At 47.7% G+C, this 13,709-nt stretch overlaps 1 protein-coding gene across 8 annotated transcripts in view; it reads right to left on the minus strand.

Annotated features, from left to right (window-relative positions):
- Nucleotides 1-13,709, minus strand: part of arhgap39 (Rho GTPase activating protein 39) — a 632,129-nt gene that overhangs the window by 235,810 nt on the left and 382,610 nt on the right. The window contains exon 1 of one of the 8 annotated variants that reach the window (XM_038798611.1): nt 7,945-8,014. The exons of the other annotated variants lie outside the window; for them this stretch is intronic. Within the exon in view, the coding sequence (XP_038654539.1) occupies nt 7,945-8,009 (65 nt within the window). The 5' untranslated portion in view covers nt 8,010-8,014. Of the gene's footprint in view, nt 1-7,944; nt 8,015-13,709 lie in introns of those variants that run through there. 8 annotated transcript variants of the gene reach the window in all.

A 13,709-nucleotide genomic window follows, 5' to 3' on the forward strand; every position in this document is an offset into this window, starting at 1 on the left:
TCCTCTTCAAATCAGAAGGTTGAACTGGATGGGGCGGATGAAGGAAAATAAATTGAAGAGATTTGGGAAGAGGGATGCTAAATAGGATTGAGACTTTTTGTTTGCACAAGAGGTAAACTCCAACATAAATTAGTTGATTTGAATAACTTGTTGCTACGTTCGAATTTCTACATCCAGACTCGGGCTGTGATGTCATTCCTACTGCTTCCAGGTGGAGCACTGCGCGGAATTCCTCATTTCCACTTTTTAACTGTCGAATTCCCAGAGCTTACCGTTGTCCCTGTTCAATTTACACTTGAAATATGACAGATTTGCAAACTTGCAGAATTTCCTGAAACCTTGCAATGATTATTCAGGATTCACAGTATTTGGTTTTGAATACGTACACCATGCAAGAGAAATTGTGCCAGTAATGGCTGTAGTGGTTGCCGTCTCTGTATATTAGTTGCACACAAGTCCGAAGGCATTGAGAATAAACTTATTCTTCGCTCTCATATGCTGTGTCCAGCTGACCTGCAGCACTGGCTCTATCTCTGCTGTATCCAGCTGACCTGCAGCACTGGGTCTATCTCTGCTGTGTCCAGGTGACCTGTAGCACTGGGTCTATCTCTGCTGTGTCCAGCTGACCTGTAGCACTGGGTCTATCTCTGCTGTGTCCAGGTGACCTGTAGCACTGGCTCTGTCTCTGCTGTGTCCAGCTGACCTGTAGCACTGGGTCTATCTCTGCTGTATCCAGGTGCCCTGTAGCACTGGGTCTATCTCTGCTGTATCCAGGTGCCCTGTAGCACTGGCTCTGTCTCTGCTGTGTCCAGGTGCCCTGTAGCACTGGCTCTATCTCTGCTGTGTCCAGGTGACCTGTAGCACTGGCTCTGTCTCTGCTGTGTCCAGCTGACCTGTAGCACTGGCTCTGTCTCTGCTGTGTCCAGGTGCCCTGTAGCACTGGGTCTATCTCTGCTGTGTCCAGGTGACCTGTAGCACTGGCTCTGTCTCTGCTGTGTCCAGGTGACCTGTAGCACTGGCTCTGTCTCTGCTGTATCCAGCTGACCTGTAGCACTGGCTCTGTCTCTGCTGTGTCCAGGTGCCCTGTAGCACTGTCTCTGTCTCTGCTGTGTCCAGCTGACCTGTAGCACTGGCTCTGTCTCTGCTGTATCCAGCTGACCTGTAGCACTGGGTCTATCTCTGCTGTGTCCAGTTGACCTGTAGCACTGGCTCTGTCTCTGCTGTGTCCAGGTGCCCTGTAGGACTGGGTCTATCTCTGCTGTGTCCAGCTGACCTGTAGCACTGGGTCTATCTCTGCTGTGTCCAGTTGACCTGTAGCACTGGCTCTATCTCTGCTGTATCCAGCTGACCTGTAGCACTGGGTCTATCTCTGCTGTATCCAGCTGACCTGTAGCACTGGCTCTGTCTCTGCTGTATCCAGCTGACCTGTAGCACTGGCTCTGTCTCTGCTGTATCCAGCTGACCTGTAGCACTGGCTCTGTCTCTGCTGTATCCAGCTGACCTGTAGCACTGGCTCTATCTCTGCTGTATCCAGCTGACCTGTAGCACTGGGTCTATCTCTGCTGTGTCCAGGTGACCTGTAGCACTGGTTCTGTCTCTGCTGTGTCCAGGTGACCTGTAGCACTGGGTCTATCTCTGCTGTATCCAGCTGACCTGTAGCACTGGCTCTATCTCTGCTGTATCCAGCTGACCTGTAGCACTGGCTCTGTCTCTGCTGTGTCCAGCTGACCTGTAGCACTGGCTCTATCTCTGCTGTATCCAGCTGACCTGTAGCACTGGCTCTATCTCTGCTGTATCCAGTTGACCTGTAGCACTGGCTCTATCTCTGCTGTATCCAGCTGACCTGTAGCACTGGCTCTATCTCTGCTGTATCCAGCTGACCTGTAGCACTGGCTCTATCTCTGCTGTATCCAGCTGACCTGTAGCACTGGCTCTATCTCTGCTGTATCCAGCTGACCTGTAGCACTGGCTCTATCTCTGCTGTATCCAGCTGACCTGTAGCACTGGCTCTATCTCTGCTGTATCCAGCTGACCTGTAGCACTGGCTCTATCTCTGCTGTATCCAGCTGACCTGTAGCACTGGCTCTATCTCTGCTGTATCCAGCTGACCTGTAGCACTGGCTCTATCTCTGCTGTATCCAGCTGACCTGTAGCACTGGGTCTGTCTCAGCTGTATCCAGGTGCCCTGTAACACTGGCTCTATCTCTGCTGTATCCAGCTGACCTGTAGCACTGGCTCTGTCTCTGCTGTATCCAGCTGACCTGTAGCACTGGCTCTATCTCTGCTGTATCCAGCTGACCTGTAGCACTGGCTCTGTCTCTGCTGTATCCAGCTGACCTGTAGCACTGGCTCTATCTCTGCTGTGCCCAGGTCCCCTGCATCACTGGCTCTAAGATTTACAATTTGCACTACATACATCTATATGCAGAGGCCTGTCCTCTGCAAGAAATCGCAATATGTCCAGAAATTGCATGTTTCTCGAATAAACAAAAGCATAGGTGTAGGCGCGGGTTCGCCATGGCAACATCTAAATCAATCTGAGCCGAGGTGCCAACCAAGCACCTCTTTACTCATGCAGCATAAATTATTGTACCCTTCAAAATTTATCATTCTCGGGCGGGATTCTCCGGTCTCCAACGCTGAACTCGTGTGTGGGGGGGGGGGGGGGGGGGGGGGGGGGTGTCGAGAGAAATGCACCATGCCGCTCCGACACCGGGCCGCCGACTGAAGAATCAGCAGCAATCGCGCGGTCACCACCGCGCCTGTCATGGGCTGTTGAAAGTGGCCCCCGTGGTGATTCTCCGCGCTCGACGGGCCAATTGCCTGCCGCATTCCGCCAGCATGGGTTGCGTATGGTCCCACCCGGCGAGACTCGGAGTTCTGGCTGCGGGGACCGTCCTCACTCGGGGTGGGGGGGGCCTCCATGGTGCCACGATGAGGGTCTGCCGTTTCAGCGGGCGGGCTAATTCCGAGGAGGGGCCTACGTTCTTCTGCGCCGGGCCCCTGTAGTGCTCCGCCATATTGCCTGGGGGCTGGCGCAGAGACAGCAACCTACGGGCATGGGCGGACCCACGCCGGCTGTGGTGCGCATGTGCAGACCCGCGCCGGCCGTGTTGCACCGGCTTTCAAGTGCACAGCACTCCGGCAGCGTGCTAGCCCCCGAAGAAGCGGTGAATGCCTGGGCCTGGCAGCCCGTTGGCGCCGGCGTCGCTCGTGTTCATCGATCGGCCAGAGAATCCCCGTTTGCACTGAAATGGGGGAGTGGCGCCGCTTTTGCGATGCTCCGCCCCCTCAAAAACAGCGTACCCCAGTATGCCGCATGCCGTATGGAAGGCCTCAGGACGTCACCTGAGGCCTCCCCCCGATGTTCCGCTCCCAATGGCTCGAGTTACCGATGGCGCCGAACACTTATGGTATTGTTTTTCATGGCCCCCACGTGGCGGCTGCAGACGGTGTCCAGCACCGCCACAGTCGGGGGAGGGAGCCATGCCACTGGCCTGGGGGGCTTCGGCGAGGGCTGGGGGCACTGTTGAAGGGTGATCCAGGTGTGGCCAGGGGGGTTACCGGGGGACATTATTTGGCAGGCTGGGTCCACGCGTTGCCGGCGCCAAGTTGCACGGCGCAGTCGTCGCAGACCGCCACCTTGCGCATGCGCGGCCATGGACTTGCTAATTCTCCGGCCATATCCACAGGTAAAGCTGGGGGCTTTACACTGCACGGCTGCCAGCCGCCCCTCCCCCCCGGACAGAGGATCAGAGCAGCTATTTTGCCGTTTTTTCTGTTCCCACGCCGGCGTCAGCACTTACTCTGGAAATCGGAGAATCCCGCCCCTCGTGTCTGACCTGATAAGTGTAAGATGAAAAGCTTTGACAGATTTTGTCAGCAATACTCAAGTTTAATATTACCAAGCGACTATTAGCATCCAACTATTTAACCTCACCAAGAAAACAGTGCAACACCAACTAAAATAGAGGTTAAATAGGTCTTTCTTTTCTGGGGTTTAGGTGAATAAGAGGTGATTTCATTGAAATATATAAAAAGCCGAGACAACTTGACAGGGTAGATGTGGAAAGGCTGTTTCCCTGGTAGAGAGGCTCGAATTAGGGATTTTACCTCAGGATAAAGGGCTGAGATGGGGAAAAAGTTCTTCCCTCAAAGGTGTGAATCTTTGGAATTGGCAACCTGAAATGGCTGTGGGGTATTAGGTTTTGAGCAGATCTGAGACTGACGAGTTCAAGCGAGATTGTAGCAGAAATTGGGAGACATTATCGGCTATAGAGAGGAGGGAGATAGTATTGGGTACAGGGTAGAAATGGGGAAATCAGGTAGAGAGTAGAAATGGGGCGATGGTATCGGGTACAGAGCAGGAATGGGGAGATGGTATCAGGTACAGGGTAGGAATGGGGAGATGGTATCAGGTACAGGGTAGAAATGGGGAGATGGTATCAGGTACAGGGTAGAAATGGGGAGATGGTATCAGATATAGAGTAGAAATGGGGTTGATGGTATCGGCTACCGGGAAGAAATGGGACAATGGTATCGGGTACAGAGTAGAAATGGGGAGATGGTATCAGGTACAGGGTAGAAATGGGGAGATGGTATCAGGTACAGGGTAGAAATGGGGAGATGGTATCAGGTACAGGGTAGAAATGGGGAGATGGTATCAGGTACAGGGTAGAAATGGGGAGATGGTATCAGGTACAGAGTTGAAATGGGGAGATGGTGTCAGGTACAGGGTAGAAATGGGGAGATGGTATCGGGTACAGGGTAGAAATGGGGAGATGGTATCAGCTACAGAGTAGAAATGGGGAGATGGTATCAGGTACAGGGTTGAAATGGGGAGATGGTATCAGGTACAGGATAGAAATGGGGAGATGGTATCAGGTACAGAGTAGAAATGGAGAGATGGTATCAGGTACAGGGTTGAAATGGGGAGATGGTATCAGGTACAGGGTAGGAATGGGGAGATGGTATCAGGTACAGGGTAGATATGGGGAGATGGTATCAGATACAGGGTAGAAATGGGGAGATGGTATCAGGTACAGGGAAGAAATGGGGAGATGGTATCGGGTACAGGGTAGAAATGGGGAGATGGTATCAGGTACAGGGTAGAAATGGGGAGATGGTATCGGGTACAGAGTAGAAATAGAGAGATGGTATCGGATACAGGGTAGAAATGGGGAGATGGTATCAGGTACAGAGTAGAAATGGAGAGATGGTATCAGGTACAGAGTAGAAATGGGGAGATGGTATCAGGTACAGAGTAGAAATGGGGAGATGGTATCGGGTACAGAGTAGAAATGGGGCGATGGTATCAGGTACAGAGCAGAAATGGGGAGATGGTATGGGGTACAGGGTAGAAATGGGGAGATGGTATCAGGTACAGAGTAGAAATGGGGAGATGGTATCAGGTACAGAGTAGAAATGGGGAGATGGTATCGGGTACAGAGTAGAAATGGGGAGATGGTATCAGGTACAGGGTAGAAATGGGGAGATGGTATCAGGTACAGAGTAGAAATGGGGAGATGGTATCAGGTACAGAGTTGAAATGGAGAGATGGTATCGGGTACAGGGTAGAAATGGGGAGATGGTATCAGGTACAGAGTTGAAATGGGGAGATGGTATCAGGTACAGGGTAGAAATGGGGAGATGGTATGGGGTACAGGGTAGAAATGGGGAGATGGTATCAGGTACAGAGTAGAAATGGGGAGATGGTATCAGGTACAGAGTAGAAATGGGGAGATGGTATCGGGTACAGAGTAGAAATGGGGAGATGGTATCAGGTACAGGGTAGAAATGGGGAGATGGTATCAGGTACAGAGTAGAAATGGGGAGATGGTATCAGGTACAGAGTACAAATGGGGAGATGGTATCAGATACAGGGTAGAAATGGGGAGATGGTATCAGATACAGGGTAGAAATGGGGAGATGGTATCAGGTACAGGGTAGGAATGGGGAGATGGTATCAGGTACAGGGTAGATATGGGGAGATGGTATCAGATACAGGGTAGAAATGGAGAGATGGTATCAGGTACAGGGTAGAAATGGGGAGATGGTATCAGGTACAGAGTAGAAATGGGGAGATGGTATCAGGTACAGGGTAGATATGGGGAGATGGTATCAGATACAGGGTAGAAATGGGGAGATGGTATCAGGTACAGGATAGAAATGGGGAGATGGTATCAGGTACAGAGTAGAAATGGAGAGATGGTATCAGGTACAGGGTTGAAATGGGGAGATGGTATCAGGTACAGGGTAGGAATGGGGAGATGGTATCAGGTACAGGGTAGATATGGGGAGATGGTATCAGATACAGGGTAGAAATGGGGAGATGGTATCAGGTACAGGGAAGAAATGGGGAGATGGTATCGGGTACAGGGTAGAAATGGGGAGATGGTATCGGGTACAGAGTAGAAATGGGGCGATGGTATCAGGTACAGTGTAGAAATGGAGAGATGGTATCAGGTACAGGGTAGAAATGGGGAGATGGTATCAGATACAGGGTAGAAATGGGGAGATGGTATGGGGTACAGGGTAGAAATGGGGAGATGGTATCAGGTACAGAGTAGAAATGGGGAGATGGTATCAGGTACAGGGTAGAAATGGGGAGATGGTATCGATACAGGGTAGAAATGGGGAGATGGTATCAGATACAGGGTAGAAATGGGGAGATGGTATGGGGTACAGGGTAGAAATGGGGAGATGGTATCAGGTACAGAGTAGAAATGGGGAGATGGTATCAGGTACAGAGTAGAAATGGGGAGATGGTATCGGGTACAGAGTAGAAATGGGGAGATGGTATCAGGTACAGGGTAGAAATGGGGAGATGGTATCAGGTACAGAGTAGAAATGGGGAGATGGTATCAGGTACAGAGTTGAAATGGGGAGATGGTATGGGGTACAGGGTAGAAATGGGGAGATGGTATCAGGTACAGAGTTTAAATGGGGAGATGGTATCAGGTACAGAGTAGAAATGGGGAGATGGTATCGGGTACAGAGTAGAAATGGGGAGATGGTATCAGGTACAGGGTAGAAATGGGGAGATGGTATCAGGTACAGAGTAGAAATGGGGAGATGGTATCAGGTACAGAGTACAAATGGGGAGATGGTATCAGATACAGGGTAGAAATGGGGAGATGGTATCAGATACAGGGTAGAAATGGGGAGATGGTATCAGGTACAGAGTAGAAAGAGAGATGGTATCGGGTGCAGGGTAGAGATGGGGGAGATGGTATCAGGTACAGAGTAGAAATAGAGAGATGGTATCAGGTACAGGGTAGAAATGGAGAGATGGTATCAGGTACAGGGTAGAAATGGAGAGATGGTATCAGGTACAGGGTAGAAATGGGGAGATGGTATCAGGTACAGAGTAGAAATGGGGTGATGGTATCAGGTACAGGGTAGAAATGGGGAGATGGTATCAGGTACAGAGTAGAAATAGAGAGATGGTATCAGGTACAGGGTAGAAATGGGGAGATGGTATCAGGTACAGGGTTGAAATGGAGAGATGGTATCAGGTACAGAGTAGAAATGGGGAGATGGTATCAGGTACAGGGTAGAAATGGGGAGATGGTATCAGGTACAGGGTAGAAATGGGGAGATGGTATCAGGTACAGAGTAGAAATGGGGTGATGATATCAGGTACAGGGTAGAAATGGGGAGATGGTATCAGGTACAGGGTAGAAATGGGGCGATGGTATCAGGTACAGGGTAGAAATGGGGCGATGGTATCAGGTACAGGGTAGAAATAGGGAGATGGTATCGGGTACAGAGTAGAGTTCCCTTACCAGCCTCCCCGGACAGGCGCCGTAATGTGGCGACTAGGGGCTTTTCACAGTAACTTCATTGAAGCCTACACATGACAATAAGCGATAAAGAGAAATGGGGAAAGAGTGCTGAGGACATTTCGAGAAACATTTGAAGAAATCTGAAGCAGGATCATACCGTGCCATTTGGCTTTGAATAAAACCTCCTCCAGTTCTCGGCTGCTGTTGTACACTGGCCCGCATGTTAATGGAAAACCATTCTATTACAACTGGTGCACCCACACAGGTTTAAAAATAAAGGCAGCTTTTGAGAAGATCGGGTTTATTATCAAAAGCAAGAGAATAAAATAGTGCTGCATCAAAACCGCAAATCAGTAACACTGATCAGAGCCAATCAATTTGAAATTTATGCATCTGACATTACTGTAATTTTTAAAAATTGGATGAATTTTCTACAGTGTGGTACTGGGAAGCAGCCAAGTTTAAAAATAAAACATCAGACCCAGGCCACTGCAACGCCTTCACGTCATTTAAACCCACAACCAAAAGCTTAATGAGTGCTCTCAGGAAACGATGTCTCCCGCTTTTAAGCTTTGTCAATGGCCACATTGTGTTTCTCTGAAAGGTTCTCATTACAGCATCCAAATCATTCTCGTGATGCACGGTTTGAGATCTGCTCATTAAAAATAAGCTCTTTTAAAAGGAAAACAATTTTATGAGGCTCTTTTAAAATCAGCTTTATTCATCAAATCCCACACATATAATTGCACTTGCAAACTAAAAAAAAACATGTTAAATGCAAAGCTCGCAATCGAAGTTTAAAGACAACTGCACTGGCCGAGGAACTGGACTGGAATTGGAATCAATCACCGGCTAGAGTGCACTGCTGTGCCTGGTGACATCCTGCATGGAGCACAGAGTGAAGCTACAATTGAACTGCACCTCAAACATTGCAATGGCTGTCTCTCTCTCTCTCTGCCTCTGTGCAGAAGCTGAAAACTGTGTGTGTGTTGGTATTTTCAGCTCGTAGATATGCTACATATAGTGTTCCATTCCAACACGGAGCCCCATCCAGTGTATTCACAAGCACTTAACCAACTCTAACCACTACAATTACCTTTGTAGCCACCTGGGGTGACCACTGTCCAACACAAAATGGAAGATTGCAAGGAATGCAAGGAAAATGGACATGTTGCAAAAGCAAGCAGCTTGCAAAGCGCTTGTGCATTCTGACTACTGCAGAAACCAGTTCTGACTGCTGCAGAAACCAGACAGCACTGTGAAAGAAAACAAGTTAGCATACTAATGAGGCGATACCGGGCGATCCCCAGGTACAATGGAAACAAGTTAACACAAATCGATACATTAAATGGAAGGCCAGACTTCTCGGCGCCAAGAGAAGTCCAAAACAATAAGTCCCAAGAACCGCCCAGGGATCGAGGAACTGCCCCGTTATTGGGGAATTCAAATCAATCGATTGGGAAGAGACCCAATCGATTGCGAGTGAATAGAGGGTCCGCCCAGACCCCGAGGGAGGTATAAGACAGAGACCCCGACCCCAGTTCTCTCTCTCTGCCAGCCTTGACCAGCCAGCCCGTCCAGCAGAACACCGTTGCAGCAGAAGAACCTTGAGGAGGAGGGGCCTGGACAGCAGCCGCCAACACTTAAGTGTCATACAATGCACGCTACGAGAGTAGACACTCCTGACCCCCTTTAGTCCATAACTACTGGAAGCCTGCGGACCCAGGACAAAGCTAGAGGCCGTTGTTCCCTGATCCGGCAGTCCCCTTATCCAGATAACTATTTGGCCTATTAGTGGTGGGATTAGCCTAGTCTTATAGTTTTATATGCATGATAAGTAGATTACTGTAATATAATAAACGTGTCTTGTTTGAACTTACTAACTGGTGTATGGATTTATTGCTTTGAACTTGAAACTTGTGGCGGTATCTTAACGATACCTGGCGACTCCGCAGCTAAGGAACGAAAAAGAGCCAAATTGAGTGTAAAGCACATTCACCCAGAACGAGCAACACCTTGAATGGTTATGTTTACTGCACTAGTAATGCAGTGGCCTGATAATCAATCCAGAGAATGCAACGTTCATAATCTCACGATGCTAATTAGAGAATTTGATCAAAAACTGGAAATAAAAAGAGCTGGTAACAGGGAAAATGTTGGATTTTGCTAATTGGCTCCTGATTGTACCTTCGGGAAAGAAAGTCGCTAGTCTGGCCTATACGTGACTCAGGTACCACAACAATATGCTGTAGAGCGAAGTGGTCCATCAAGTTACTCAGTTGTACCAAAAACATTACCAAAGGTTCTCGGGGATGGCAACAAGCCTCATCTGTAAAAGTAATTAAAAACCTCAATGGTACATGACCATAAGAGGGGAGTTTGTATTCCCTATAAGACAAACTGAACATACACAGTTATGGTTTTTCAATTGCTTGGTTCGTGGGAATGATTGCGAATGCCAGAAATCTTCTTGATCACTTCTAGTCAGCTACTAAGGCTGGGCCTCAGCAATGCACTTCGCCTTGGAGGCCACACAACTCGGCTCAGGTTGGCCTGCAGAGGTGGATCAAAATGAAAAAGTGGAGGCCAAGGTCAAATTAATCAATGTGAAAGACACGAAGCTTGGTTATAATAAAACAACTAAATGTTCAAAACTGGAGCTCCAGCTCATGCAACATCAGATTGTAGAGCACAAATGGACAAATATTTTTTTTTTTTTAAATACAGCATAGAATAACCATTCAACCCAACTGACCTCTGCCTGTGTTCCACGCCACCCTCCATCACACCCTGGTGCGTCTGCCACTTTTCCTTCTATTCTTTTCCCCCTCATGCACTGGCCTAGCTTCCCTGTGTAATTCACCTTAATCATTCCCTGGAAGAAAGTCCCACATTCGCACCATAACCTGGATAAAGAAAGTTCTCTTGCAATCCTTACTGAAATGTATTTGCGATTATCGTACATTTAGGATTGCTAGTTTTGGACTTGTTGCTCATCTTCTCTATGTACACCCCATCAAACACCTCCATCATTTTAAAAGACCAAAAACAAGTTATTCCTTAGACTAATCTCTCTCTCTCTCGAAAAGAGCTGCAGCACCTTCAAACTTTTCCGATAGTTCTACCCTCTTAATCCCAGTATTAATTTTGGGAATCATTTTTTCCTGTACTTATAGGAGGCGTTGTTATTTTAAAAAAAATACATTTAGTGTGCCCAATTCATTTTTTTTTCCAACTAAGGGGCAATTTAGCGTGGCCAATCCACCTAGCCTGCACATCTTTGGGGTTGTGGGGGGGGGCGAAACCCACACAAACACGAGGAGAATGTGCAAACTCCACACGGACAGTGACCCAGAGCCGGGATAGAACTTGGGACCTCGGCGCCGTGAGGCTGCAGGGCTAACCCACTGCGCCACCGTGTTGCCCTGCTTTGTTATTTTTTTAGCAAATTTTCAAAACCTTGGTTCGTAGAAGTTTGTAAGACTTAATAGCCATCATTATTGAGACAGAAAAGAATGAAAGGTTTTGCATGTGCAGAAACAGCAATATCAAATACCATAAAATAACATTAAAAGCCAATGGCTCAGGTCCTTCTCTGGTCCATAATGAATGAAATGAAAATCGCTTATTGTCACGAGTAGGCTTCAATGAAGTTACTGTGCCACATGGAACAGGATGAGAGTGTGTGCATGGATTGAGGGCTACATTGTGCTCAGAAACTGGAGAGAGGGCGGCAGAGCGACACGGTGGTTAGCACTCTTGCCTCACGATACCGAGGACCCGGGTTCAATCTCGGTTGCGGGTCACTGTGCGTGTGGAGTTTGCACATTCTCCGTGTTTGCGTGGGTCTCACCCACACAACCCCCAAAAAATGTGCAAGGTAGGTGGATTGGCAAGGCTAAATTGGCCCTTAATTGGAAAAAAGAATTGGATACTCCTAAATTTATCTCGAAAAAAGTGGAAAGCAGGGAAAAAGTGAGGGGACAAACTAATATCCTTCTCTTCCTCCCCTCACTGCTCTGTGTTATTGAGTCAGCGGCCCAGTTTATATCTTGTTGACTTCAGTGGCAGTCAAGGTGGAGAGAGAGAGAGAGAGAGATGTAAACAGGCTGTTTATTTGCTACCACATGCTTTAAACTACCACACAAAGTCAAAATGATCCCCCACAGAGTTCTGCCTCCTAAATAAAATGTGCGGAGGCACAAATCCCAGCTTGAACTTTGTGACAATTCAATCTATGAATTATGCATTCAAGGTGAAGCCAGAGAAACACACAAGGGAGGAAGGAATAGAAGGATAAAATTTGATGGGGGGGTGGGGGGTGGAATACACACACAATAGATTAACTGTGCCAAGAAGCGTGTGCTACAGGTTCTACATAATCAATGTGAGATGGTGAGAGTTGAACTGTGCCAGTTCATTTTCGTCACGGGGAGACTGAATGTTTGCTTGCTCTTCAAGAGTACATTGTATGAAGTTTTGTGAAATGTTGACTTGTAAAGACTCTATATACTCTCCCCGTGTTTGCATGGATCTCACCCCCACAACCCAAAGATGTGCAGGGTAGGTAAATTGGCCGTGTTAAATTGCTCCTTAATTGGGAAAAAAAGAAATGGATACTTTAAATTTAAAGAACAAAATACAAACACACTTGGTGTATGTGTGTAGGTGACTTATATAAACTAGCTGATCTTCTGTGGCATTGCTCCTGCATAGTACATTTTGGCTAATACGGCTTGGTAGTGTGCGGTGCTTATCTCCTCATAAAAGCCATATTTTTACACTAAAAGTTACCTAATTATTTTCCTCACTCTTCTAATTTATGTCCTGTCCATTACATTTTTAAAAACATTTTCTTTGTCTCCAAAGCAAACCCTCATAGAATCATAAAATTTACAGTGCAGAAGGAGGCCATTTGGCCCATCGAGTCTGCACCAGCCCTTGGAAACAGCACCCTACTTAAACCCATACCTCCATCTTATCCCCGTAACCCAGCAACCCCACCTAACCGTCTTGGACACTAAGGGCAATTTATCATGGCCAATCCACCTAACCTGCACCTCTTTGGACTGTGGGAGGAAACCGGAGCACCCGGAGGAAACCCACGCAGACACTGGGAGAACGTGCAGACTCCACACAGACAGTGACCCAGCGGGGAATCGTACCTGGGACCCTGGAGCTGTGAAGCAACATTGCTAACCACTGTGCTACCGTGCTGCCCCTGCTTAAACTAACTGTCCAGTGATGTTGACAGTAATTGTAATATTGTGTGGTTACAAAAGGAATGTAAGAAATCGTATCTACGATCCAGTGTCATGAAACACTTAATACTTTGGTATTAAAGACCAATTACAGTGCTCAGAACAAATGAGCACCTGTTAACATTGGAATGGCCACACGGTAGCCAGTGTCCATCGCCTTATGGTAGCTGCCTCTCACAAACATTAAACAATGGATTTCCCTCAAACCAGTTCCAGCACTCAGAAATACAACTATTCCAATGTGACATTGTCAGAAGCGCCATGATTTACTGTTGACCAATGAGATTGCTAGAAACTGACACTTTAACGAGCCACATGGCCAATGAGATTGCTCAAAAGGGACACATCAATTTATTTCGAGATAGAAATGGTCAGATTTACAAATGGGAGAATTGAACTTGAAGAAAGATAACCCAGTATATCTACGTGGGCAGTTAATGAAAGCTTAACGGTTGACTAGCTTAAAATAAAGGCTGTCACAGAATCTAACTGTGAACATTTCAGTCCTGTCAGGCTCTCTCACAGTTCAGGAGCCACGCTGCCCTTCAATTTGCTGCAGTCCTAAATATTTAACAAGACAGAAGCACAGTCCCACACAGACCCAAATTGTTGATTGTTGTGGTTCACATTGGCCTCATAGGTTTACCTAAACGGTGGGCAT

This window comes from Scyliorhinus canicula, chromosome 5, assembly GCF_902713615.1.
Source record: "Scyliorhinus canicula chromosome 5, sScyCan1.1, whole genome shotgun sequence".
Classification (NCBI taxonomy): Eukaryota; Metazoa; Chordata; class Chondrichthyes; order Carcharhiniformes; family Scyliorhinidae; genus Scyliorhinus; species Scyliorhinus canicula.